Genomic DNA, 27,951 nt, shown 5'->3' with positions numbered 1-27,951 from the left:
ATGGCAGGCACAGGACCGCAGGAAGGGAATAAACTCAGTACCTGTTTGTCGCTCTCGAATACTAGCGGCCGCCATCTTGGCTCCCACCATCCACTGCCCGGCTGGCGAGCAGAGGCCGAAGGTGACGTGGCCGCCCCCACCGCCCCGGAAGCAAAGCCCGGGGGGCGTGGCCAAAGGAAGTTCTGAGGCCAGATCCGCCTCTTCCAGGGTGACCCTCCCAGGGCTTCAAATACCAGAGGTAGGAAACCCAGTGCGTTAACGCCTGAGCACTCGAGTGTTTCTCAGCTGCGGGATAGTAAGAATTCTTATTTTATCGAATCAAGCCACCAGTTCTCAAGTGGCAGCTTTTATCAAGTTGAGCTTTTGGGGTGGGAAAGTGGTGTAGTGCCAAGTACATAATTAAATACTTAACTGTTCGGTCATTTACACATCACTGATGAGAACACTTGGGGGTTTAAGCATCACGGGACTAACGTCTAGTGAAGCTCCTGGAACATAGTAAGCCTGCCTCTTTGCTCCCCTTTCCTGGTGAAGGCGGCTTTGGAACATTTTTCTCAATGTCATCTAGTAGGCAAAACGGTCTAGCTTTAATGGTGTTTTGCTTAACGTGGGCACAGGAACCAGAAGGATGCAAAATGGCAATTATTTCCTCCCATAGCCTTTGGTAATTGCAAATCACAAAACATTACTGGGGGAAGAGTGGATAAGTGGATTGTGCTGGTATTTTAATGTACACTTGAAACTATGTAGTGATGAAATGTATCGCTATCGATGATTACTAATTTAATCCATAGATTTTTACTGGATGTCAAAAATGGATACACAATGACAACTCACTTCCCATATGTTCAACAGAGTTCACTGGCCACACTGCATTAGCTGTTGAGTATGTTCATTGTGAAGCTGCACCAAATTCTGAAATGAAATTATAGACCCTGTGCCTCAAATACTACTTTGAAAACACCTTTGAAATTAATATATCAGTTAAAAGCTACCTTAACAATTACACAAAAAGCACATTTCTATAATAAAACATCATCTATTTCAAAAATAAGTCGTTTACTTTTATGAATTTTATAGACAGGTGATCTTCTTTTAAATACCATTAGGAAACACCCTAATAATGAGCCTACATTCTTTTTCCTTGTGTAATTTTTTATTTTTCAGCTTTATGGAGAAATAATTAACAAAATTTGTAAGATACTTAAAGTGCACATTGGGATGATTGATACACATATGCATTGTGAAAGGATTCCCCTATCTAGTTATCACAACCATCAAATATATATGTGAACATTTAAGTTCTACTCTAAGTAAATTTCAATTATATAATGCAGATTATCAACTATTCACCATGCTAAATTATTAGACCTGCAGACCTTATTCATTTTGAAGCTGAAAGTTTGTTACTGAGTTGTATGACTTATATGTACAATCTTTAAAAAAGGTCAAACTTGTGGAAACAGCAGAAAAGTGGTTACCAGGGTCTGGGAACTGGGGGCTCTCACTAAGAAATGAACTGGAATATATACTCTTATTCAGTGCTATCACCAATATTTTGAAGGAATCACTGATGATCTAGGTGTGTAGTAATTAAACAGAAATGACAGTTCCTACCCTATGGGAAAGTCCTACTTCATTTTTTTAAGTCCATGGAATATAAAATACACAGGCTTTCCCACCTTCCAACATCTGAAAGACCAGCCTTGTTCATTTGGGTACTTTTATTCTCAAATGCAGATCAATTAATCATTTCAGCTCCATCAGACTTCTCCCTAAGACTATATGTCATAGGAAAATGTTAGGAAAACGTTTCACATTTATATACAGTATCTACAAAGGAAATGATAAAAACTTTCTTGAACAGGAGTGTGCATAATGTGGTCAATAAATGTACAGAAAAATATGCCCTACAGATCAGACCAGAGGCAGTAGACAGTCTCTGCAAGGCTGAGACTAAGGTATTTATTACATATTATTAAAATCAGAAATAATCAGGCTGTGGCTTCAGAATATTAGTTAACCTAATTTACTGTGCCCTTTTAACCCACTCTACCAACCCAAATTTTTGGCTTAATTTATTCTGGTAAACTACTATTTTTCATTAGGGAATAGTTTAACATAAACTACCTCAGAATAGCTCATTTGAGAGCTTCCTAAGTATAAACCAATGACTGTTGGCAGGATCTCTCAAATGTGGAGAGGAAAGAATCTTCCACCTACTTAATATTTTTGGAAACTTAAACCTTGTTAAATTCTGTCAAGTTACTTAAATGAGTTTAACATAAGCAGTTCACATTTAGTAGCATAAACATATTTATTTAGAAAACATCATTTTAAGTGTCATGTTTTTTTTTTTGTTTTTGTTTTTTTTTTGCTACATCTGTCTTTTAAAAAAAGGGGGCAGGGAGAAATAGGCAGATACATAAACTAGCACAATACCTGGCATACAGTAGTTACTGGAGTATATTGGTAATTGAAAAACAGTCAAAATGAAAACTTAAAAATTGAGTCTCTTCAAAGCAATCCAAATATTCCTAAACTACATGTAATACATATTCAAGCAATCAATCATTCAATGTGTTCTTATGTTTTGTAAATTAACTGAAGCATAACACTTTGTATTGTATTACTTGAAGCATAAGTTTAACAGCTTACTCTAACAGTAACTATGAAGCATGTGATACTCACTATATAAGATTATATGTTGGCCCTGGCCAGTTGGCTCAGTGGTGGAAGCCCATCTGCTTCTCCACCCCTCCCCCTCTCCTTCCTCTCTGTCTCTCTCTTCCCCTCCCGCAGCCAGGCTCCATTGGAGCAAAAGATGGCCCGAGCGCTGGGGATGGCTTCATGGCCTCTGCCCCAGGCGCTAGAGTGGCTCTGGTCGAAACAGAGCGAGGCCCCGGATGGGCAGAGCATCGCCCCCTGGTGGGCGTGCCAGGTGGATCCCGGTCGGGTGCATGCGGGAGTCTGACTGCCTCCCCGTTTCCAGTTTCAGAAAAATACAAAAAAAAAAAAAGATTATATATTTTTAAGAAGAATCTAGTTCTAATAATTTTCTATAAACTGAATATTAAAGGCAAAGTCACTGAAAAACTTACCTATTATATGCTCCTTATCATTCAGCATAGAGTACAAAAGTTCCACTAGCTTCCATACAATTAGAAAAAAAGTATAAAATGTTTTCGTATAAAGTAGAAACCAAAGTGATTTCTCAAATTAGTAATCAAATGAAGGCTTTTTACTTGACCCAAGCAAAGAATGGCTTATTCGTAATATGGGAATTAAATATGACAAAATATAAAATCATAAGCTAGTTCCTAATATTTTAAAGAATGTTTACCTTAAATACTAAATCAACCAAGTATACTATAGTAGAGAATTCTATAAAAGGCTCTCAGATGCAGTTCTCTCACAAAAATTAAAAAACTGTTTAAAAACAATAAATATAAAACTAATCAAAGACAATGAACAGTAGATGCATACATAATAGGCAAATTTTTGGTTTCCCTTAATGTTGAGAACAATAGAAAACAGGCTTGAAATATATGCCATTTAGATTGAAACATTTAAGAAATACACATACACTAAGCATTTATAAAGGTTTATAGCATTATTCCTTTTTAAAATCAACATCAGTAAGAACTGTGCACTGGCTATAACAATGAATAGAAAAGTAACAATCATAATACCAACTGTCTGACATAAACTGCAGAAAACAACCTACAGGTTTCTCTGATAAGCCTTGACTACACAGATTAATCTTTAAAAAATCATACTAATGGAACATCCTTAAAATCAGAAAACATTTTTCTATGAGTATGTATGCTTCAGTTTAAATTGTGAATATCCTAAATGACTATTTACACCACATTATTCCCTAAGTCCCCGTCTATGCATAAAATAAGTGAAATGAGGAATTACAATACTGTTTTTAATTGTAGCCCAACCAAGGGTGCTTCCTTCCTCTCACCCCTCCCCACCTAAAGAGTATGTGAGTTTTTATCTGTTTAATTACAACTGTAGGGAAATTAATTAAAACTAGAAATAACCAGGCCCTGGGGCTGGTAACTCAGTTGGTTAAGAGCATCATTCCCATATGCCAATAGTTGTTGGTTCGATCCCTGGGGTCAGGACACTACAAGAATGACCTAACGAAAGCATAACTTAAGTGGAACAAACTGATGTTTCTCTCTCTCCCTTTCTCTCTCTAAAAAGCAATAAAAAACTACAAATAACCAGAAAATAGTTTAAATTAGATTTTTTTGATTTGTATTGGTTTAGTGGTTTTTTAAATTTTATAAAACTAGGTAGGTTAAGAAATAAAATTTCCAATTTATGAACACATTTGAAATAATAGCTATATGGCAAGTTTAAGGTTTATATTCAATATTCAAACTCTTTTTTGCTAATAGTTCCTTTAATTACTTTCAATAATCTAACTTTAACATAAGACAAATGTCTTGTTTAATGTTCTTAAAAACTTCAAATGAAAGAGAAAGTTTAACCTGCTGGATCTGTTGGTAAGTGTAACAAAGAAAATTATTCTGAGATTATGTTTTAGTTTTCCTTTGGTATTAAGAGATCTATTACCAATACTGAATCAACCCTGTCATTTTTCTTTACAAATATCAGTAACCTAAGGATGTCTCTTGGGGAGGATAAGAATATGATGATAGCTGATACCTGCTTTGTATATCAAGAAAAATGTAGTTACAACCAAGTGATTTGCCTCTAATACGATTTACTTTGGTGGAAAACCCATTTATATTTGATAACAGATTAGAGACATTAGACTTCCAATTTCTTCTTTAGTAAAAGGACATATAAATGTGGGGACATGGCTGGTGGGGATAATCTTCAAATACTATAGTTATTACATGATTTGTTACTTTACGTAACATGATAAATGTTAAAGAACAACATTAATAAAGTTAAACGAAAACAAAAGAGTTTATAAAAGAATACACTGAAACACTTCAGTTAATTCTGCAGGCGAGATTAGAGTGGGTTTTTCATTCTACTTGTATTTCTTTCTTACATATTTCTATAACAGAGACCTTTCAAGAGCAGAACAGGTACCAGTAATGCAGTGATGTGAACTTACATATCATACAACCATCTCAATATTAAGTAAGTGTCAAATAGCCAAACCTACCACGTGACAACCCGCAGAGATCATTCAGATACCTGAAAAATTATGGATCAGACAGGAAAAAATACCCTACGATTAAAGCCAAGGCTTTATAAAAGACTTTTTTTTAGTATTTTCAACTATATTTTATCTACCTCAGAAGTGTTTTTAAGACTATGGAATGTCCATAGATTGTAGAATTTTTGTGCAACTCCGCTTTTTATGTAATACTTCCCATTAGACAAAATTAAGTTCAGTGTGGGTCTATTTCAATATAAGTCAGTAATCTAAAATAACATTTCAAACAACCAATTTAGTGCCATCCTAGAAAAGGATACATATAACACATACCCAAGAATATATGCCTTTGATTTATATAACAGGATTTACCAGTTAGCCTTTCTATTTAAGGCTTTAAACGAAAATAGTAATTTGAAACTTGCATAAAACCAGAAAAAATCATTGTGGCATCCTACAGCTAATATAAATTTACAAAAACAGTGAGTTTAAATTTTCTTATATATACCATGCTACTATACTTGAAGAAAGTCTGTACAACCATTCTAAAAGTACTCACGAAGCTTATGAAACACATATACTAACAAAATAGAAAAACAACATCAACTTTGATTGGTACACCTTAACAAAAATCTTTTTAGGTTAAATGTTATGTTCATATCATAAATTTTAATGGACCAAGAAGTTGACAAGTTTGTTCAAAAGTGATGCCAGATTTTTGAAACACGAGTATCAGTAGCAGCTTTTAAAGAAGCATCTCTTTAAAACATCTTAATGTCCAATGTAGTGAGAACTTTCTTCCTTTTCTAGCCTTAGACTGTTTCTTATGGCAAAGTCCATCTTTTCTTGAAATTCTTTATATGTACTGGTGATTGGAATAGCTAAACAGTTATTACACTTATTTCCAACAGGAAAATCCATATGAAGGCACTCAATTGAAGGAGTGGGTTTAAATCCAGCAGGTGGAATAGAATTGCAACCAGTTGCAAAAATAAGAATGTCTTCCATTCTTGTTGCAGATTTACCATCTGAAAAGTTACCAAAAAGAGAAAAAAGAAAGAAGAAAAAGTTCATTATATATTGTACCATCACAGGCTCCCAACTCGACTGGGAATTTTGAAAGGCAGAGACTCCCACATTTATCTTTGGCAAACTAAATCATTAAGTTAAGTCTAGTAATAGGAAAACAGTACATTCAATAAATGTTTATTTGAATCTCAAAGTAGGACTCACAAAATTATTTAGTTGAACTACTCATTGTATATTTGAATGACTTTTCTAATATAAAATTATCATAGAGTCCAAGAGGTTCAGTGGGTTATGAAACTCTATCTTTTTTGAGATATATTAAAAACAACTTTAAACTACTTTGAGATAACCACTAATTGATAAACAGTGATTTTCACCTTATTCATCTCATGGCACAAAAACTAATTACTAAAATTCTGAAGCACACCAAAAAATGTATTTTTTGCCAATCTGACAAAAAAAGTAAGTATAATTTTGATTCATTCACACCAGACAGCTCTTATGATGTTGGCTGTTGTCATTTTTTATTTGACAATCTAAGGGAAGAGAAGTCAGTATCCCTGACTGAATAGTGAGATACTGCATGTTATAAAATTCTGTAGCATACCAGTTGAAAATTGCTGAATTAGTTTAAAAAATGCAGAGAAAAACTAAAACATTTGTTGTAAAACAATACAAAAGGATTTCACATTGCTTATGCTCAATGATTATCACTATCACAGCCCTAACCAATTGTTGAAAGATAATTCAACTTAACTTTGAAAAAAGATGAAATGAACAATTACCTTTTAGACTATTCTATGCAGTGGCAAATACCCATATATTTAAAATTCCTAGGAAGAATGCTTTTCATCTTAAATTATATAGAGGAAAACACTGTAGACTATAATTTTACTCTGTAACCTTTCCTCATCATTTTCAACTTAGTCACATAAACTTGTTTTTAAATGTTTTGTAAATATGGAGTTAGCTGATGAAAGTTCTTATCAGAAAAGCAAAACTCAAAGAAATAAACTAATATCCTAAAACAAACATTCTAAGACAGTTAAATAAAACATCCACATACCCTCAACAGCCTGTAAGTAACTGTTCCAAAATCCCAAAGACTGTGCATCAGATATCGTGGGTACGGTAAAAAGATCACGAAGGATTTTTGCAGAAAGATTCTCAGGTTTATGACAGAAGATGCTATAAAATGCTTCTGGATAAGTCTGAATTTTCTCCAGAACACCAAGAGTGTTCAGACCCTGCTTAAAACTTAAGAGAAGAAAAGTAATTAGTAAACATTTATACATGTGTTTGGTATTATGAGAGAGAATTAACATTCTAGCTAATTTACTACCACATATACAGAGATGTGAGAAAAAAAGATTAAAAAAAGTTATGGGTATACTATATGTGCTATGAAACTTCAAATTCATAACAAGCAAATATTTTAATATAAAATGAATCTTTTATATGTCTACTTGCCTGGCTTTATAGAATAGTTTTAAAATTGAGCTAGCAATTTTTAAGAGGAAAAACGTAGAACTCTTAAGTATTTTACACTTCAAAGTTAATTAGTATAAAAATGAAGTTTCCTAGAAATTGCAAAGAGATTGCAAACCTTAGCCACATGACATTTTAAAACTTATCTATTGCTAAAAAGAAAACAAAGTGGGAGAATACTTTAACATACATGCCAAAACTAATTTATAAATATATAAAAAAATACATTTTTCTAAAAACACACTCCAATAGGAAATAAACAAAATATGAATGCGCGTGACCAGGCGGTGGCGCAGTGGATAGAGCATCAGACTGGGATGCGGAAGACCCAGGTTCGAGACCCCGAGGTTGCCAGTTTGAGCGCAGGCTCCTCTGGCTTGAGCAAAAAGCTCACCAGCTTGAACCCAAAGTCACTGGCTCAAGCAAGGGGTTATTCAGTCTGCTGAAGGCCCACAGTCAAGGCACATATGAGAAAGCAATCAATGAACAACTAAGGTGTCGCAATGCGCAACGAAAAACTAATGATTGATGCTTCTCATCTCTCCGTTCCTGTCTGTCTATCCCTCACTCTGACTCTCTCTCTCTGTAAAAAAATATAAATAAATAAATAAATAAATAAATAAAATAAAAAATAATAAAAAAATATGAATGCATAATTAATAAAATAAAAGGAACAAGTGAATTTCTAAAAACATACATTCTCACTAGTAAGCAAAGAATGAAGGAATTATATCAGACTGATGTCCTATCTGTGGCTCTGAACTCCCTACCACAGGAACCCTGCCACACTGATTCATCTCTCTTTCTCTAGGCTCTTTCTCAAGAGCACATAAATGTGCCTATCTTTGAATAAGGAAAAAAAATTCAGTCAATTCCATCTATCTCCGTTTCTTAATTTCCATTCACTTTCCTCCACTCCTGTTTACATCTCAGGAAAAACTACCATAAGTTCACGAATGATCTTCTTAGGCACCAGTCTCCTGGTTTCCTCCTTTTTCTTTGACCAGACCTTTTCAGTTTCTTACAAAAACCTTCTTTTTTCTTTAGTTTGTCTTAAACGTTGCTGTTTTCTCTCATGGATCTGTAACAACGCCCATTTCTCCCATGGCTTCATTTAGCAGGTATAGGCTCATCATTATTATGAAATGTATTCTCTCCAGCCCAGATATACATCGACAGATATTGTGTACCACATATTCTAAGCACCTAAATTTATTAAGTCCAAAGGAAAGCTAATCTTTATTACCAAAAAATCTGGACCACAAGTGTCAGTAAATGCCTTCATTATACCCATCAAATTAATATAGAGAAACCTGAAAGTCACCCTTGACTGTTCTCTGTGCCATTCCTAATTACCAATCCTATGGATTTCCTTTCTGAAATCCCTTTTATTAGCTCACTTCTCCATATACCCACTACCACCCTGTTGCAAACTACTTGCAAGTGTGTAAATCTCCAAGTTAATTTTTCATGCTATAACCATAGGTATGTGCCTGAAATAAACCCAACACCGTCATTCCTCCTGAGATAGGTTGAATGGAGGCTCTCCAAAAGATATTTCCACATTCTATTCCCTAGAACCTGTGAATGTGACTTTATTTGGAAAAAGCTTTAAGCAGATATAATTGAGGATCTTGAGATCATTCTATCTAGGTTATACGTTCTGGCCCTAAATCCAGTGACAATGACAAGTGTCTTTATAAGAGACATGCTGAGACGAAAAGGCCATGTGATAAAGATTCAGTGATCTGGAGTTATGCAACCACAAGCCAAATAATGCCAGGAGCCACCTAGAAGCAGGAAGTGCCAAAGAATATATTGTCTTCCTAAATTGTCAGAAAGAGGGTAGCCCTGCTAACACCTGGATTTTGGACTCTGAGCCTCCAAAACTGAGAGAGAATAAATTTCTAGTGTCTTAAGCCACTCACCAGAAACTAACACACACTTTTGTCCACGAAACCAAGTCCAAAGTACTTAACACGGCTACCAAGCCCTCCACAATTCCACCCTTACCTTTCTTTCTTTGTTTTTACCATTCACCTTCTGTTTACCTTTGAAGCAAATTTTAGCAAAACTTACGTTCACCTTAAACTTTTATTTATTTTTATTTTAAATGGTTATTTATTTTTGTGTGTGTGTGACAGACACAGAGGACAGAAAGACAGACAGAAAGTGAGAGAGATGAAAAGCATCAATTCTTCGTTGTGGCTCCTTAGTCTCCTTGGTTGTTCATTAATTGCTTTCTCATATGTGCCTTGACTGAGGAGCTACAGCAGAGTGAGTGACCCTTTGCTCAAGCCAGTGACCTTTGGGCTTATGCCAGTGCCCATGGGGTGATGTTTATGATCCCATGCTCAAGCCAGCAACCCTGTGCTCAAGCCAGACGAGCCCGCACTCAAGCTCAAACTCACGCCCTCAGGATTTTGAACCTTGGTTCTCCACTTCCTAGTCCGATTCTCTACTGTGCTACTGCCTGGTCAGGCAATGTTTATTTTATTGATTTTAGAGAGAGGAAGGGAAAGAGCAAGAGAAAGACAGGAACATTGTTTCTGTATGTGCCCTGACCCAGGATTGAACCAGCAACCTCTGTGCTTCAGGATGATGCTCTAATCTAACCCATTGAGCTCTCCACTCAATGCAAACATTTTTTTTTTTTTTTTTTTTTTGTATTTTTCTGAAGCTGGAAACGGGGAGAGACAGACAGACTCCCGCATGCGCCGGGATCCACCTGGCACGCCCACCAGGGGCGACGCTCTGCCCACCAGAGGGCGATGCTCTGCCGCGACCAGAGCCACTCTAGTGCCTGGGGCAGAGGCCAAGGAGCCATCCCCAGCGTCCGGGCCATCTTTGCTCCAATGGAGCCTTGGCTGCGGGAGGGGAAGAGAGAGACAGAGAGGAAGGAGGGGGGTGGGGGTGGAGAAGCAAATGGGCGCTTCTCCTATGTGTCCTGGCCGGGAATCGAACCCGGGTCCCCTGCACCCCAGGCCGACGCTCTACCGCTGAGCCAACCAGCCAGGGCTCAATGCAAACTTTTATTTTTAATTAGGAAATATTTCAAGTGTACAAGAAAATACAGGAAATAATAGAAATCTACAAAAACTTACACTAGATTTTAAGATACTAACATTTTGGCATGTTTGGTCAGATTATTTTTAAGAAAAATATTCTCTTGACTCAACTAAATCCTGCCCTCATCATATTCTCTTCTCTACCTCTACAAAGAAACCTATTTGAAATTGTTATTTAATTACTGTCCTGAAATTTTTACTCTAGCCTGCATTTAATTTTAGTTTCACTATGTGTATTCCTAAATAAAAGCTAGCATTGCACTCATTGTTTTGAAACTTTATATAAATGTTACCATACTGTATATTTACTTTACGGCAATTTGCTTTTTGAGAGTAATTTTCACTTACTGTTACTATAATAGGAAACTATTCCTATTTATTTTGGGCAAAGGCACTGCTTTTAGAAAATGTTTTCATTCCTTCCTGCCCACCTTTGTATTTATTTTTTAAAATACCAATTTCCTTTATATTTTAAAAGTCATACTAATTATTTTTTAGTTACCTTTTAAGATTTTAATAGGTGTATTTAAAATTTAAAGGAAGTCAATGTATAGTAGTCCCCTCTTACCATGGGAGATAATGTTTCAAGACTGTTAGTAGATGCCTAAAACTATGGATAATACCGAACCCTAATATATTATGTTTTTTCCTATACACATATACCTTTTTTCCTTAGTAATCAACTTCTTCAACTCTACTGGAAATGTGTCAGCAGTATCTTCATGGGCAGAAACAGCTTCTCCAATAATTTTTACGTTTTTCAGTCTAAACCTATTTTTGAATCTCTGTAACCATCCTCACTGCAATAAATGGTATGGTGTCACTTGTTTCAAGGATCCTTGCTGAAATCTTCATATAAGCTAATGCTTTCTGGTGTAAAATGTTGCTATCAATCAGAATACTTTTTCTGTTCATGTCTTCCTCTCACAATTTAGTGCCTTTTCCATCTTAACAAAGGACTTTTCATGCACTGTGGCTATAACTTTTGCAATCTGAGGTGCAACAGCAAAACCAGCATGAAGTTTTTCTCTTTCTTTACAATTTCACAGAAGATTCATTCTTCCTGTAGATCTAAGCAACCTCAGCATATGGTTGTTTTTCATTCCTTATTAAAATTGAGAATGTTTGACTTTTCACTTAAAGAAAGCACTTTATCACTTCTCTCTGGCATATCTAAACCGCCAGCATTACTACTGCACTTTGGGGCCATGACTAAAGTGAAGTTCAGTGTTACTTGGATCCAAGCAGTGCAATACCGAGCCAGTGCATCTGAGAACCAAGACGGCTACCAACTAAGGAGAAGGCAGAGCATGCAGCATTGATATGTAGGATAAAGGAATGATTCATATCTCAGATGGTGCAAAATTTCATCATGCTGCTCAAAACAGTGCACAATTGAAGTTATAAATTATTTCTGGAATTTTGTACTTAATATTTCTGAATCGTGATTGATCATGAAGTTACTGAAACCGAGGAAAGTGAAACTGTGGATGGGGGGGGGGTGGTTGGCTACTGTATTTACCCTCTTCCTGAAGAGAACACTTAAAAATCTCAATAGCTCCCACTCTTCCTACACTAGTTAAAAATTCTTTTTGGTTCTATCTTGTATCTTAAACCCCCAAATTAAACATTGTACAATTAGTTGCTCTGTTTACCAATTTCTTTACCATTACTTCTCACTAACAAACCTCCGGCCTGAATCTTTTACCTCTTGTATCCAGTAACCTTGCTAAAACTCTTTACAGAAGAAATTCTTAGCTTATTTTAGGTAGACATTTATGTGGACTACAAATGCTAATTTCAGTTCTCCCAATCCTTAATACCATTTACTCATTTAGTCTTGTTACTCTGCTAGGGCCTTCATCATATTGTGAAAATGAATGAGGTAAGTATGTGTATCCTAGACTTGTCTGGCCTTAAGTAGAATGCTTATAACATTTCACCATTAGGGATGTTTGCTGAATGTTTAGAAGAAACCCTTTATAATGGTATTTCTGTTAGTTTAAAAGTATGTGGAAATGTTTAAATGTATGAAATACTTTTCTTGCACCTACAATTGTATGATTGCATGTATTTTTCTTTTAATTTTTTTATTTGTGTGCCTAACAGTAAAGATTTTTTAATGTTGTATTTGCCTTGTTTCCTTTTATAAACCTTCTTCAAAATTGATATTTTATTCACTGCTAGTTTAGACCCTCACTAATTATTAGTATGTTTAAACTTATTAATTCCTAAGAGAATTGTTTAAAATATCCAACTATTTTAATAATTTCTGTGTATTTTGTCAGTTTTTGCTTCACATATTTTGAGGCCATGTTTTTAGGTACAAATAGATTCAAGGCCCTGGCTGGTTGGCTCAGCGGTAGAGCGTCGGCCTAGCGTGCGGAGGACCCGGGTTCGATTCCCGGCCAGGGCACATAGGAGAAGCGCCCATTTGCTTCTCCACCCCTCCGCTGCGCCTTCCTCTCTGTCTCTCTCTTCCCCTCCCGCAGCCAAGGCTCCATTGGAGCAAAAGATGGCCCGGGCGCTGGGGATGGCTCTGTGGCCTCTGCCCCAGGCGCTAGAGTGGCTCTGGTCGCAACATGGCGACGCCCAGGGTGGGCAGAGCATCGCCCCCTGGTGGGCAGAGCGTCGCCCCATGGTGGGCGTGCCGGGTGGATCCCGGTCGGGCGCATGCGGGAGTCTGTCTGACTGTCTCTCCCTGTTTCCAGCTTCAGAAAAATGCAAAAAAAAAAAAAAAAAAAATAGATTCAAGACTGTTTAATGTTCCTAAAGAATATTTTTTTAAATATTATTATAGGGTCGTTTAAAAATAAGATTTTAAAAAAAGATTATTAGAATCTCATTAATTTTTTATTTTGCTTTAAGGTCTTTTACTTAAAATGTAATTTAAAATACTGTCTTTTTAATACAAGAGTTTAAGCTACTGACATGTATTATAATTACCAATCTAAATTTAGTTATTTTTCTACTTATAGTGTGCTTTCTCTGAACATGAGTTTTCCTTTGCTTGTTTTTGTTCCTATTTTCTGTCTATTATAAGATTAAATACATTTATTTCTACACCTATCCCCACCAAACTGGCTTGGAAGTTACATGCTCTATTCTTGTTAGTTTAGAATTTCATTTAAAAGATACATACTTGATATCATTTAAAGTTAATTGATGCTTCCTCATTACTCAATAATACAAGACCCTTAAAATAATAAATCCATTTTTCTTACTAAAAATAATTTTAACCTACTTTCATTATTTGTTATTGGTGATAATGTTGGTATTTTCTTCTGAGACTACTGTTTATAAAATGTAGAATAAATGAAGTGAGAAATCATTTCATATTCTAATTCTCCAGTACCTTTGAGAACTGGGATTCTGAACATGGGGTAAAGAAAAAGTATAACATCTTGTAGTACTGAATTTGAAGTATCAGTATATAAAATACTCATGATGTATTTTATCTTATAAAACAAAAACAAAACAACACCCTGCATTTCCAGCTTTGGTCCACCAAAAAAGCCTAGGAACAATGACCAACCTGGCAAAAATAAGCATCCCTAGCATCCAGACTGCAGGTTTGAATTACCATTCCTCCTTCAAAGAAACCAAGGTCCCTTAGGCCAGAATGACTAAATGAGACTGAAATACATTGTTATGCCATATAGCAGGAAAGCTATCAAAGACCATTACAGGTCAACATAAAATCAACTCAAAGAAACAATACAAGGCTTATATTGGTCAAAAATGAGACAATTTGGACTTCAGTAAGGATCATAACTATAACAGTTTAAACACAGTATATTTAAATCTATGGATTAATGATACTAAAATTAAAACAAAAAAACCCTGATCATTTCTGGGATAACATGATGTCTAATAGCTTGAAAAAAATATTGGAGCCAATAACAAGGGTAGGATAGACGAACAAGACTGGCCACAGGCTGATTGATAATTGTTAGATATGAATGATGATTACATGGCATAGCCTTCCACCTACTTTCTTTCATACATATTTTATGTTTTGAGTTATTTAACAAAAAGGGGGGTAAAGGACATATGTAAGTTTTCAAACTTCTTTCAAGTACTATTGGAACAAAAAGTTTGAAGACCAGTGTTCTAAGCTGAAGAGCAAGAATCATATCTACCTTGTTAGTCAAAGAATGCTTAGTACCTATTACCCAGCAGACAATAGGTGTTCAATATATAGTTATTAAATGAATGAGTAGAGATGAAATAGTTGGCTTATGTGGTAAGAATTTTTAAAATTATATTTTATAATTTTATAAATTTATAATACTAGAAAAATAATTATAAATTGAGATAATGATTACTTTTCCTACATAAGCATAATATATTTATGCAGTTCTATAAAGAATTGTCAAGACAGTAATCACCCCTAACAGGTTAGTTTTAAAGCATTATTTTAAAACAACATTTTTTATCAACTATATATCATATTATAAGACAATGAACATGTATTTTGAGAGAATCTTCACATATAAAAAAATCTTACCTTTCAAAAGGTGCATGGACTCTCTTAATTACATGGTAAGAAAGTATGTCTTTTGCCAATAGATATTTATCACTTAATGATGTGATAATTCTTAGACATCCAATAAGCTCTAGGTAGTTATAGTATTCATTCATAACTAAGTTTAAGTCAGCTACTTTTGTTGCAGCATTAATCTGTAATGAAGAAGAAAATATACCCAGTTTCCCCTTTCACTTTTGAATGATATTTATCTTTCTTTTTTCATATTTACATTTCAAATGATACATTACTTTATCCTCAATTCTTGAGTATACCAGAGTAGAATGAAAGTATACCAAGAATTATTTTTCTAGAATAAATATCTGACAATCCAGTATAATAAATATTGTATATTTCTGCCTTCAAGAAACCTTGAGTATAATGCCACTTTAAACAGAAAATTACTTACACAAAAGGCAATAACTGACACAGAACAGTTACATTGCACTAAAAAGGCAACACAGATGACCTGAAATTTTATGAAAGAGAAAGAATATCAGCTGCGACTTAGGTCCAAACATTTTGAGTGTTTCAGAGAAGAGCATAAACAAAGAAATATTTGACCATTTATGTGCTAGATACTTTCATATAGGTTAGCTTCTGAATAAAGTTACAGAAAGAGAAAGTTAAAAAGACTATTGACTAGCAGTCAAGTCTATTAAATGGAAAATATTTTTTTCTACTACTACTTTCCATAAAACTCTTCTCCTAGACATTTACACGATTCTCTCATTCATTCCAGATATCTGCTGAAGTCTCTGAAGTTCTTCCTGACTACCCGGTTCAAAATACTAATTTCACCCTCTGCGAGAGACTAAGAATTGGGTATATGTTGCTTCATCCTTCAAAAACCACCATCCTGCATTTTAGCTGGGCACATAACCGAACTTTCCCTGGAGCTATATGTGGCTATGAGTGACTAGGGCTATCCAATGGGATGTGAGTGAAAATGTGTTCAACTTCCCTGCCCTCTACTTCCACTTTCTCCCTTCAGAGCAAGCTTTGGCTATGTAGACACAGACACTATCCTAAGTGATTACGTACCAGGGAGAGGATGGAATTCAATTCCCTGGGTGACTAGGTGTATCACAACTCTACCTCTAAAATAGGAGTCATTTCTTTTTTTTTTTTTTTTTAAAACAATTTTTTTTATGTTAACATAAATCATATAGTTTTCTTTTTTTTTTTTTCATTTTTCTGAAGCTGGAAACAGGGAGAGACAGACAGACTCCCGCATGCGCCTGACCGGGATCCACCCGGCACGCCCACCATGGGGCGACGCTCTGCCCACCAGGGGGCGATGCTCTGCCCATCCTGGGCGTCGCCATGTTGCGACCAGAGCCACTCTAGCGCCTGGGGCAGAGGCCACAGAGCCATCCCCAGCGCCCGGGCCATCTTTGCTCCAATGGAGCCTTAGCTGCGGGAGGGGAAGAGAGAGGCAGAGAGGAAAGCGCGGCGGAGGGGTGGAGAAACAAATGGGCGCTTCTCCTGTGTGCCCTGGCCGGGAATCAAACCCGGGTCCTCCGCATGCTAGGCCGACGCTCTACCGCTGAGCCAACCAGCCAGGGCCTAGGAGTCATTTCTATAAAAGTCAGATAGCATTTTTGATTTGTGGGGCATATGTCTGTCACAACTACTCAACTCAACTCTGCCACTGTAGTGTGAAAACACTACAAAGAGATTTACAACAAATGGGTGTATTGTGTTTCAATAACACTTTCTTTACACACAGATGACAGCAGGCCAGACTTGACCTACGGCCATAGTTTGCCAACCCCTATCCCCCAAAATCTATACACCAGATTTTAGAAGAAATAAGCCACTGAGATTTCTGAGGAAGAAAGCAATGTAGTCAAAATTATCCTTTTGAAAGAATTATTAGAATAATGTTCTAAATGTTTATGCATAGGCATAATTTGAGTTTGGTATAGTACGCACACTGGAAATAAGAGAAAAGAAAAGCCACTCTTAGAAACATTTTTTTTTAGACATTGTCTTTTGTTATAGCATCTCAGCCTGAGCTCTAACTTATTATACCCAAGCATTATTTCTAAATATCTATATATCTAAAAGTATACATAATTTTTATAATATACTTTACTGCATGACAGTACAGTTGACCCTCAAGCAACACGGGTTTGAACTGTGTAGATCCACTTATATGCCGATTTTTTTCAATATAATCGGCTCTCTGCATCCATAGGTTTTGCATCAGCAAATGTGGAGGGCTTTATTCTATGCCATTTCATCTAAGAGATTGGAACAACTGCAGATTTTGTTTTAGTGGAGAAGGTGGTTCCTAGAACCAATCCTCTGCAGATACTGATGGACAACTATAGTTAAGTTTTGGGGGAATCAAAAATTGTATGTGGATTTTAAGGGTTCTCCTAACCCCCATGTTTTTCAAGGTCAACTGTATATTACATATTTATTTGCTTATCTTCTCTCTTCCCTCTGGAAGATAAATTTCAAAAAGGCAGGGCCTTTGGATCACTATTGTATCTTCAGTGATAAAACAGTGCTGGGTACATAGCATTTATTGACTATATAAACAAACATATAACAGGTCCACAGAAACTGGAATAGGTAAAGCCATGAGGAGAGCTGGAAGTCCTAAATGCCCTAAAGAAGAACAGGAACTTTTTCAACAGGCAATGAGAAGCCACTGAGATTTCTGAGGAAGAAAGCAATGTAGTCAAAATTATCCTTTTGAAAGAATTATTAGAATAATGTTCTAAATGTTTATGCATAGGCATAATTTGAGTTTGGTATAGTACGCACACTGGAAATAAGAGAAAAGAAAAGCCACTCTTAGAAACAGATAGATGACTCAACACATGATAAATGAAGTATGGAAGAATGAAAACAACCTCTTCCCCAAAATGTCTTGAAAACAAGAAATCTCTTGAAAAGAAAAGGAAAATCAAGCTGAAAAAATTAATTGTCTTAAACATGTCGGGCTCTTATCTTCATATAGAAAAATGTCTATAGAGATTCAGGCTCAAAAGTCTATAGGGACTCAAAAGTCTAGGGACTCAGAAATACAAGTCTGGGAATCATTCAGAAAGGTTATGAGTGAGAAGAAGCTTTCCAAATACTATAGAATTAGGGCTGTTAAGACAACACTGAAAAATACTTAATTTTATAGGGATAGGAAGAAGCATTAAAAACGACAGAAGTAGTCAAAGTAGCAAAGAGTATAATATTAAAGAAAACAGTAGAGGAATTTGAAGACAGTAGTGGTTGCAGAAGTCAGAAGAGATAAGGAATTAGAAAAAGAAAAAAAGAAGACATTTGAATGTGAACATCTCTAAGCCGTGATCCAGCTAACTTGGGAGAGTGGTAGTAGGAAGTCTCCCTCTAATAAGTTAAGAAATCCATAGGAAGGAGGAAGTGAGATGATAAAGTTAGGTATAACAAAATTAAGCCTAGTTTCATGGCCCAAATCACACAGCTATAGTTCCTATTTATTTCAACCTAAAATCTGACTTGTAAGCATTTGCCTTTAACCATTCAACTATACTGCTTAGTAACTGAGATAATGAATGGACAGAGTAGTGTTAAGTAGAAAGGAGGTTAAAAGAAAGAAAAGTTGAATGGCTTTCATTATCTCAATTAGTTTCCAAATCAGTAACATGTAAGCAATGATACTTAATACAGCATTATGATAACTAAATTGAGTTTCTATATGTAACACATGCAGTACAGGACTCAATGAATGCTATTTTTAGTTGAGTCTCCCCACTAGTTTCCATATTGAAAAAACTCAGCCTGGTCTTTCTCTCCACCTCACACCCCTATTTTTCTATAGGAGGAAGTAGAAGTGTTCGGATTGGTAAACTTAAGTCCTTGCTCTCTTTAGGCACACTTTCATCTGCTCTCTAGCATTCAACTAGGAACCTGCCTTGTACAGTCTCTGGCAGGGCAGAGACATCCTTCTACTTCTGAGAAATAGAAGCTAATTTGATCACAAATTGAAGTCATGTTATCTAACTAGTTTTATCAACACTAAACCTGGCACTTAGACCTCTACCTGTCTGACTTTTACTTCTATTTACTTCTATCTTTTCATTGGTTGTGGACTCTGCTGGTGAACAGAAATAATAACACCCCTTAACAACTCCACAGAGTATTATTATCTATTGTAGATTCATCATTTATATTCAAATACACTTAGAATGTAGTGCACATTTTAATAAACATGCACATTTCTTACCCTGATTATAATCTGTGCCACATCAAAGTCTGAAACATCAGCTAAAATTGGTAAGGTATTTTCCGGTCCATAAACAAGGCAGTTAAACAAGGTTTTAGAAAAGAAACCAGGTGAAGGACCACCATGAACCAAAGAAATGGCAAGCATTTTGCCAGCTTCATAGTAAAGATTCTCTCTCAGAGCTGTAAATAGATGAAAATACACTTCTTTTATTAAGATAACCACCACATATAATGAATACATACATAATAAATTAAAAATGAAAAAACCTAAGCATTAGGTAAATAAAAAATAATTCATAGAAGCTATAATACATAAAACATAGATTTCACTTAAAATATATAAAAAATATTTTTCTGAATAGAAATAACCTATTGTAGAAAAAGTAAACACAATTTTCTTAAAAATCACATATAATCCTACCACAATAACCAATGTACACACTTTCGTATATTTGTGTCTTGTGTGTATATAAATATATGCATGAATAATTTGACTTGTTTTTTTCCAATTATATTGTAAATTTTTTTAATATTTTTCAAAATTATTGAAATCTACAGTTAAGGAATGCATTAAAACTAACACAGATATGCAGCAATATAAATCACCCCTTTATTACTGATATGTCACTGAGTGATATTATACAATCAACATGTATTTACATATTCTTGTTTATAGATCTTTGATTATTTGATTAGGATGGATTAGGATAGAGATTAGGGTTCAAAGAAAATAAACATTTTAAGGTTGTTGATATATAATGCTAAATAAATTATGTTCCAAAATAACAAAAATTGAATCCCAACAGTATAGGCTACCTTACCATATCATAGCTTTTAAGATTTTTTAAATTGCCTTTTAAAATGTTCTGGCTACTTTGATTAAATCAAAAAAATGTCATGAAAATTTTATTTTTTCTAAAAATTGTTCAAAGCAACTTATTAGTAACCAACAATAACAAAACTTGAAATTACTTTATAAGTTATATATTAGCAGGCACATTTTACAGATGAAGAAACTGAGATCCAGAGAGGCTACATAATTAATCTAAGGATATAAAGCTACTTAAGTGATGTATACAAAGTGAATTCAGATTTTGTCATTTAAATTCATGTACTCTCTACCGTACCAAAACTGCCTTGAGTTAACATGACTAATTATTTGGATATTTAAAGGGAGTTTAGAATTAAACTATGTGTACTGTATCTAGTAAAAATAGTTGCGGGTAGTTTCTGAATTATTTCAATGATGCTTCAGGCAACGGTGAGGAAGTTCTAGGGAAACATAAGAGGAAATTCAAATGAAATTAAGTCTTCTCACTCTTTCCAATTTCCTATTACAGCAAAAGTTGTATAAATATCATTATCTGAAATTGAGGCAAATAAGAATGTACATAAAATAGATAAGCTTTGCCATCTGCAGAAGTAACTCATCTTGAATATACTACTCATGAGAACAGGGGATTTCCCATTTCCAACTGCTAGGGTTCCAGGGTATCATCTTTAACTCATTAAGGTGACCATGTCAGAAAGACATGACTAAAATGTTAAAGTGAAGAAGCCACAATCTTTATAACACCTTTGGCATAAACACTGCTTTGGATGACAAATAAAATGTATACTTTGATATTAAAAAAAAAGCTCCTAAAAAAGAATGCTAAAATTAACCAGTGTTTTAAGATGCTTGTTTTAATCACATTAACTCTTCACTAGAAATACAGAAAAGTATCCCATACATAATTGTGTGAGAAAAATTCTTGAAAGCAAAAGTACATTAAACTGTTACATATGAACCATAAAATTGTGTTCCAAATATCCTAGGTTGTAAAGAAACATGCCAACTCTAAATTCCTAATATTTGAACAAGAAGGCTCAGATATTCATCCATCCCACTTGGCCACTCTTATTCAGATAAAATTAGATTGAATATAAAATACATTTTTAAGTTACAGTTAATTATGGAATCACTTCAAGTAGGATTCTGCTATAAAAAAATAAGAATATTCTTAAAGAAAATGTTTCACTACAAAATTTGCATTGAAAAATCTTTCCACCCCTTTTTTGCCATGATTCTATCAGTATTTTATAAACAAAGTAAATTATATATTTTAACCACATGTATAAAAGTTATCTCTTTCTAACCAGCTATCTTTTTCTTTACACATGGTATATTCAGTATGTACAATAATAAATAATTACCTTGAGAATTTAGGGACAAGTTCTTTGACAAGGACCCTTCAAACAATGGTGAGTTCTGAAGGTGTTGCATTAAAAGACTTAGGAATTCTTGCTTTGATCCAGGATGCTCTCTTCCAAATTTATCATTTTCATTAACATATACTACTTGAATCGTGTACGAAGGATTAAATTTCTTATTTCTGAATATATTTAAAGCACTGTTCCAGATATCAGCTTTGTTGATATATAACCTTTTAGTTTTTTTAATAATTTGAAATCCTAACTCTATAATTATTGTTGAAATGTCTCTTCTAAATTTGTTGCCTTGCCTATAAAACATGAATTTAAACACAGTGGTAAGTACTCTAAAACACTTTGCGACATGGCAGTTACACAGCCAATAAAAAAGAAAGGAAAAAGATGAAAAGGAAATTCTTCCCACCCAAAATCAGACAGTGGCTGCCACTGGAACACAAAACAGTTATTTGATAACTTATTTAAAATTTTTGATTCTCTCATCCCAACCTATCAAGTTAAAATCATTTAATGTCATAAATGATTTATGAGAATGTTGACAGATGACTATCTCAAATTCGATCAAGTCAGTAGATTTAGGTATGAGTTAAAAGCTCAAACTCTCACCTTTCTGGCCAGTGGCTACAACATACACTTACTTAACTGTATCTTATTTCATGTTCATTAGATCTTTTAAAAACAGAGCAAATGTAGTCTCTGCTTATTATATGAGAGAACTATAGTTTTAAGAAATTAAATGTATTTTTAATCATAAAGTTAATTAATAGAACTAATATTATAAACAGAATTCACAATCTTTTAAGTAGTACTTTTTAGCCTATACTAGTAATTCTCAAAGTGTGGTCTCAGACCAGCAGCAGCATCTGGAAACGTTTTAGAAATGCAAATTCTTATGGCCCACAGCAGATAAACAGAATTAAGAACCTGTGAGAAGGGGCCCAGCAAGCTGCCTTAACAAGACCTCCAGGTGACTGTATAGACCAGGGGTCCCCAAACTTTTTACACAGGGGGCCAGTTCACTGTCCCTCAGACCGCTGGAGGGCCCCGAACTATAAAAAATACTATGAACAAATCCCTATGCACACTACACATATCTTAAAGTAAAAAAACAAAATGGGAACAAATACAATATTTAAAATAAAGAACAAGTAAATTTAAATCAACAAACTGACCAGTATTTCAATGGGAACTATGGGCCTGCTTTTGGCTAATGAGATGGTCAATGTGCTCCTCTCACTGAGCACCAATGAAAGAGGTGCCCCTTCCAGAAGTGCAGCAGGGGCCGGATAAACGGCGTCAGGGGGCTGCAGTCTGGGGACCCCTGGTATAGACTAATTGCTCCCTGCCTCAATTTCTCCATCTGTAATTGGAATTAATGTCTTCAAAATAATGTTGTTCAGGGCAATATTGTGTATCATCTTTCTACATCAAGTATAAATTTTCCCATCCCATTATAATGTCCCATGTAGGCAAGGTGTTGTTTTTTCTTTCTTCAAACAACTCCCTATTATTAATCCAGGCTGAGCAAAACCAAAATCTTTTGGAAGATAATCCTTCAGAAATCTATCTTCTTGGAGCTAGTTGATTCCTTGCTCCTGCCTGGAATGGGAATACCAATGCTATTCTTCTTGATGGCATAGAGAGGCGGAGCAAGGAATCACACTCTCTGGTATCACATCTTTAGAACCTAAATATTAAAATTATTTAAAACTAATGTGAATGTCATTTTGATACTAAAAATATAAAAATTTAAAGCGAATTTTCATTTAATACAGTGGTATCTTAAAACAGCAACTCTTCACCTTTTGAATAGTATGCTACTTCTGCCTGCAAATCTAGTTATTAAATATTTTCACAAAAATTCTCTTGTCCGGCTAAGTTTTAACTTAGTATTATTTTTAACAAGAAAGTACTTTCACATGCTTAGCTACTAATGTTACCTTTGTCTATTTTTTCCCTTTTGGCTACAATAAGACTCTATAAACACTTTCTCATAAAGCCACATACACTTAAAAATCCTAACTTCAGCTGAACAAATAACTGATACAGGATAAAGATATAATCCTAGTCTTATTTAAATGGTTAAAAATTATTTTAAAAGTTACTCATTTTGCTGTCTTACGAAAAGTCAGCCATTAATATAATAATACTTTTAAGTATGCCTTAAACTTCTTACAGAGCTGACATTAAACAAATTATGAGAAAATAAAACATTAACTCTCTATATTAAATATAATTCCTTTCTTTTAACAAAGTAACGTGGTATGCATTTATTTTAAATTCCTGTCTTACTCTATACTATACTCAAATAACAGTTCAAGCACATTTTCCAGATCTATGTTATTATACGCTCTTAAAAATGATCAATAGGCCCTGGCCGGTTGACTCAGTGGTAGAGCGTCGGCCTGGCATGCGGGAGTCTCGGGTTTGATTCCTGGCCAGGGCACACAGGAGAAGCGCCCATCTGCTTCTCCACCCCTCCCCTTCTCCTTCCTCTCTTCCCTTCCCGCAGCCAAGGCTCCACTGGAGCAAACTTTGCCCAGGCGCTGTGGATGGCTCTGTGGCCTCTTCTCAGGTGCTAGAATGGCTCTGCTTGCGGCAGAGCGACGCCCCAGAGGGGCAGAGCATCGCCCCCTGGCGGGCATGCCGGGTGACGGGCGCATGCGGGAGTCTGACTGCGTCTCCATTTCCAGCTTGAGAAAAATACACACACACACACACACACAAAAAGATCAATAATAAAAAAAATTTTACATCATGACTCAGTATGCAATAAATACTAAAACTATTTCATATACATTCTTTCTACCATATGCAATGCAATATGATACTTTATAGTCTGGTCTATTTTGTTTCATTTTCTTTTTAAAATGTTGGTTGCATGATTTCATAATTTCATGATTAAATGTTGGGTCCTACTGTTGGGTCCTTCTGGATTACTGTAAAAATCAGCTAATTCTAAGTGTGTATAGATAGGCACTTCCTGTTTAATTTTCTCAGAATAGAGTTTTCTATTTTTCTCCAATTCAAAATACATACCTCAGCAAATCTTTACGCTGGGCTCCAGGTGACTGTCTGGGTAATTTAGGTGATGATTCTTCCAACAAACAGTCATTTATCCCAACATTATTAGTGTTGGACAACGCATGTTTTTTGGCTTTTTGGAAACTTCCTGCAGATTTAAAACCCAATGTGAGCATAATATAAATATATGTAGAAACTTTCTGATAATATGCACTTGAATAAGAACATCTTTATTCAAAATTATAAATTACCTGAATTGCAGAGAATACCTCTACATTCCAAACACTCCCAATTTTGTTCCCATGATTGTAGTGAAGAACAGGCTAAATGTGTTCCTTTAGAACCACAACACTGACAGCACTTTATTTCCCATTTGCTGAAGGGATAAACAGAAGCAGATGTTGACATTTTGGTATTAACTTAGTCAGATTACAACCACTCACACTGCCACACTGTCCACCTCACACACACAACCAACCAAAGGAGGAAAAAGAGATTAACTACTTTGATAACTGCATTACTTTTCCCTAAAACATTTTTTCTATTTCATTGTTTATAAACTATGCTAAATATTCTCTAACTTAAATATCAACATGTACATGAATATTCACATATACAAAGAATATAAACATCAGAAGGAATGCAATTAAAAAATTTTTCCTTTTATATTTGGAGATGACTATACTCATAGGGAGATTGCTAAACCAGAGTATCTGATATGGAAGAAGCATTCAGTAAATACATTACCTTGCCTAAAATATTATCTTTCCCATCCAAGGTGAGGAATTATTTCCTATAGAAAACTTGCTCAGACATCAGTATTGTGCAGCTCAAAGGACCTAGACTCACTACCTGGCCTCCATTTGTATTCTCTCCCATCTGTTCCCCCACTCCCATGCCACACTGTACGATGTGTGCTAGTCCATATTCACATTTTCCATATGAGAGTGGATGTAAGTTGTCATGTGGGACATCCTCTGTTTGGTTATGAGTACAATCTCTCTGTATAAAAATGGATATACCCGAGTGTGTAGACAAGTAGGTGATGAGAGAGGTAACTGGACACGCTCCCCTCTGGCAGGTGTGGGTAAAACTCCCTTTGTGTGGATGTGGATATGTAGGTAAGTGTCCTGTGTGTCCCAGCACCACTTCTCTAAATAATTTTGTCAACTAATGATGAAGAGAAAGAAAGATGACAGGTAACATGAGTGCTTATTATACACCAGGCCCAGTTCTCACTCTCCACATGAAATGTTTAATTCTCACTATTTTAGAAGGTAGGAAAAACCATTATTACCTTCATTTTAAAGAAGAGGAAACCAAGGCATTGAGGGGTAAATAACTTGTCCAATCAAGTCTGCCCTGCTAGTAAGTCTCAGAGCGAGGCTTCCAACCCACTATATCTGCTGTCAGACCCATGCTGCTCACCTTTATACCTATGTTGCCTTTCAGCAAAATTGCCTTCCTATCAGAGGATGAGAGGCAGTGAGAATACAAAGAAAGCATTCATATAGCGTTATCTGTGCCCAGGAAAAAAGGCAAGGAATAGCAATCTCAACTAGCTATCAGAAACAATAGCTACTGATGGATGGGCTGGTGGTATACAAATACATTATCAGTTAATTAAAAGAGCCTAAAATAAATTTAGAAAGTATCAATATTAATGAACGTATTGCTTCTTAGAACTCTAGAGTGCTTTACTGTTTATATGATCTCATCTGTGCCTCAGTACAATCCTTTACAGGGTTTTACTGAATATTCAGAGTCACCATGTTTCTTGCATATTACTTGACATTTTCAATGAGATCTCTGTTAAAGAATTTTTAGTCTAATGCATAAGACAAATTTAAATAATGTCAATTATATTGTAACAAGCATAGTAAAGAGAAAATCCAGCCCAGAAAGGGAAATCAGGAGTGATAACAGCTCCTTAGAGGAAACTTTCCAAAGCTGCCAAGACTTCATTCAGCTTAGTCTTTGCAAATCAATAGCTCACCCAGCCATTAATTTCCACGAGGAACAAGGCCCCCAATATTCTTTCAGTTTCACCATGCCATGTTCGAATACTACAGTATACTGACGATAAAAATTTAATGAAATTTCCTACATATATTTCAATGAAACTGGTTTTGTTACTTTTTATTCTGCATCTTAAAAAACAAATATGCTCTTGATTTCTAGTATCCAGCACAGTATAGAACACACAGAAGGCACAATATGATTGCTGTTTAAGACTAGAACCATGCCCTGGCTGGGTAGTTCCATTAGTTAAAAGTGTTGCCCCAATACACCTAGGTTGTGGGTTCAGTCCCTGGTCAGGGCGCATAAAAGAATCAACTAATGAATGCATAAATAAGTGGAACAAATCAATGTTTCTCTTTCACTCTCTAAAATCACTCTAAATAAATAAGTAAATAAATAAAATTTAAAAAAGGGATTAGCCAATAACTTCTGACATTATAAAGAAATAATCAATAAATTTCAAATGCCAAACCCCCCCTTTTTAGTGATCCAAAAGAAACACTGCTAGATTAATCAAGTTAAATTAACCTCTCTGACAGGGCCATCCAACAGAAATACAAAGCAAATCATATATGTCATTTAAACTTTTCTAGTAAAACGTAAAAGAAACAAGTGAAATGACTCTGAATATTTCCAAAATATTATCATTTTGTTCAATATGTAATCAATATAAAATTATTAAGGTTTTTTCAGTTCTTTTTTCTTATTGTTATAGGCTGAATTGTATTTCCCCAAAATTCATATATTGGAGTCCTAAAACCCAGCAACTCACAATGTGACTGTTTGGAGAGAGGGCCTTTAAAGAGATAATTAAGATAAAATGAGATCCTATGGGTGGACCCTACTCCAAAATAACTGGACATAGACAGAGGGACAATCATGTGAAGATACAGCTAGAAGGCAGTCATGTGCAAGCCAAGGAGAGGCTTGGGAAGAAATCAAATCTGTGGATACCATTATGTTGGACTTCCAGCCTTGCAACAAAATAAATTTCTACTGTTTAAGCTGCCCAATTTGTGGTATTTTGTTATGGGCAGCCCTAGCTAAGATACACAGTAAGTCTTCAGTGTTTATTTTATACTTGCAATACCTCTCATTTGGGAATAGCCACATTTCAAGTGTTCATTAGCCATTTACCTAGTGGCTACTATATAGGACCAGTGCAGCACTAGAAAACAGAGCCTCAGAAAATGCACCAAGTAAGCAAGCTG

At 35.3% G+C, this 27,951-nt stretch overlaps 2 protein-coding genes, 1 long non-coding RNA gene and 1 other non-coding gene across 7 annotated transcripts in view; 1 reads left to right on the top strand and 3 right to left on the bottom strand.

The window, feature by feature from the left end:
- Positions 1-134, bottom strand: part of SCFD1 (sec1 family domain containing 1) — a 130,963-nt gene extending 130,829 nt beyond the window's left edge. For 2 of the 4 annotated variants that reach the window (XM_066277651.1, XM_066277650.1), the window contains exon 1: positions 42-134. In XM_066277651.1, the coding sequence (XP_066133748.1) occupies positions 42-90 (49 nt within the window). In that variant the 5' untranslated portion in view covers positions 91-134. The remainder of the gene's footprint in view (positions 1-41) is intronic. The other 2 variants (XM_066277652.1, XM_066277653.1) reach the window with 2 other exon arrangements.
- LOC136336182 (uncharacterized) lies at positions 122-27,755 on the top strand. The gene is made up of 3 exons (XR_010731390.1): positions 122-238; positions 16,008-16,090; positions 27,456-27,755. It is a non-coding gene; the product is annotated as an uncharacterized lncRNA (long non-coding RNA).
- Positions 3,220-27,951, bottom strand: part of G2E3 (G2/M-phase specific E3 ubiquitin protein ligase) — an 87,895-nt gene continuing 63,163 nt past the window's right edge. Inside the window, exons 10-16 of the mRNA XM_066277649.1 lie at positions 24,970-25,094; positions 24,734-24,866; positions 21,680-21,987; positions 19,482-19,663; positions 15,248-15,420; positions 7,248-7,438; positions 3,220-6,180 (exon numbers count right to left, since the gene is read on the bottom strand). Coding sequence (XP_066133746.1) covers positions 5,924-6,180; positions 7,248-7,438; positions 15,248-15,420; positions 19,482-19,663; positions 21,680-21,987; positions 24,734-24,866; positions 24,970-25,094 — 1,369 coding nt within the window. The 3' untranslated portion in view covers positions 3,220-5,923. The remainder of the gene's footprint in view (positions 6,181-7,247; positions 7,439-15,247; positions 15,421-19,481; positions 19,664-21,679; positions 21,988-24,733; positions 24,867-24,969; positions 25,095-27,951) is intronic.
- Positions 10,613-10,688, bottom strand: TRNAP-GGG (transfer RNA proline (anticodon GGG)). Its single transcript has one exon. It is a non-coding gene; the product is annotated as a tRNA-Pro (tRNA).

Source organism: Saccopteryx bilineata, chromosome 4 (assembly GCF_036850765.1).
Source record: "Saccopteryx bilineata isolate mSacBil1 chromosome 4, mSacBil1_pri_phased_curated, whole genome shotgun sequence".
NCBI classification, from domain to species: Eukaryota; Metazoa; Chordata; class Mammalia; order Chiroptera; family Emballonuridae; genus Saccopteryx; species Saccopteryx bilineata.
The sequence above is the reverse complement of the archived record's forward strand: the minus strand, read 5'-3'. Positions and strand labels throughout refer to the sequence as shown.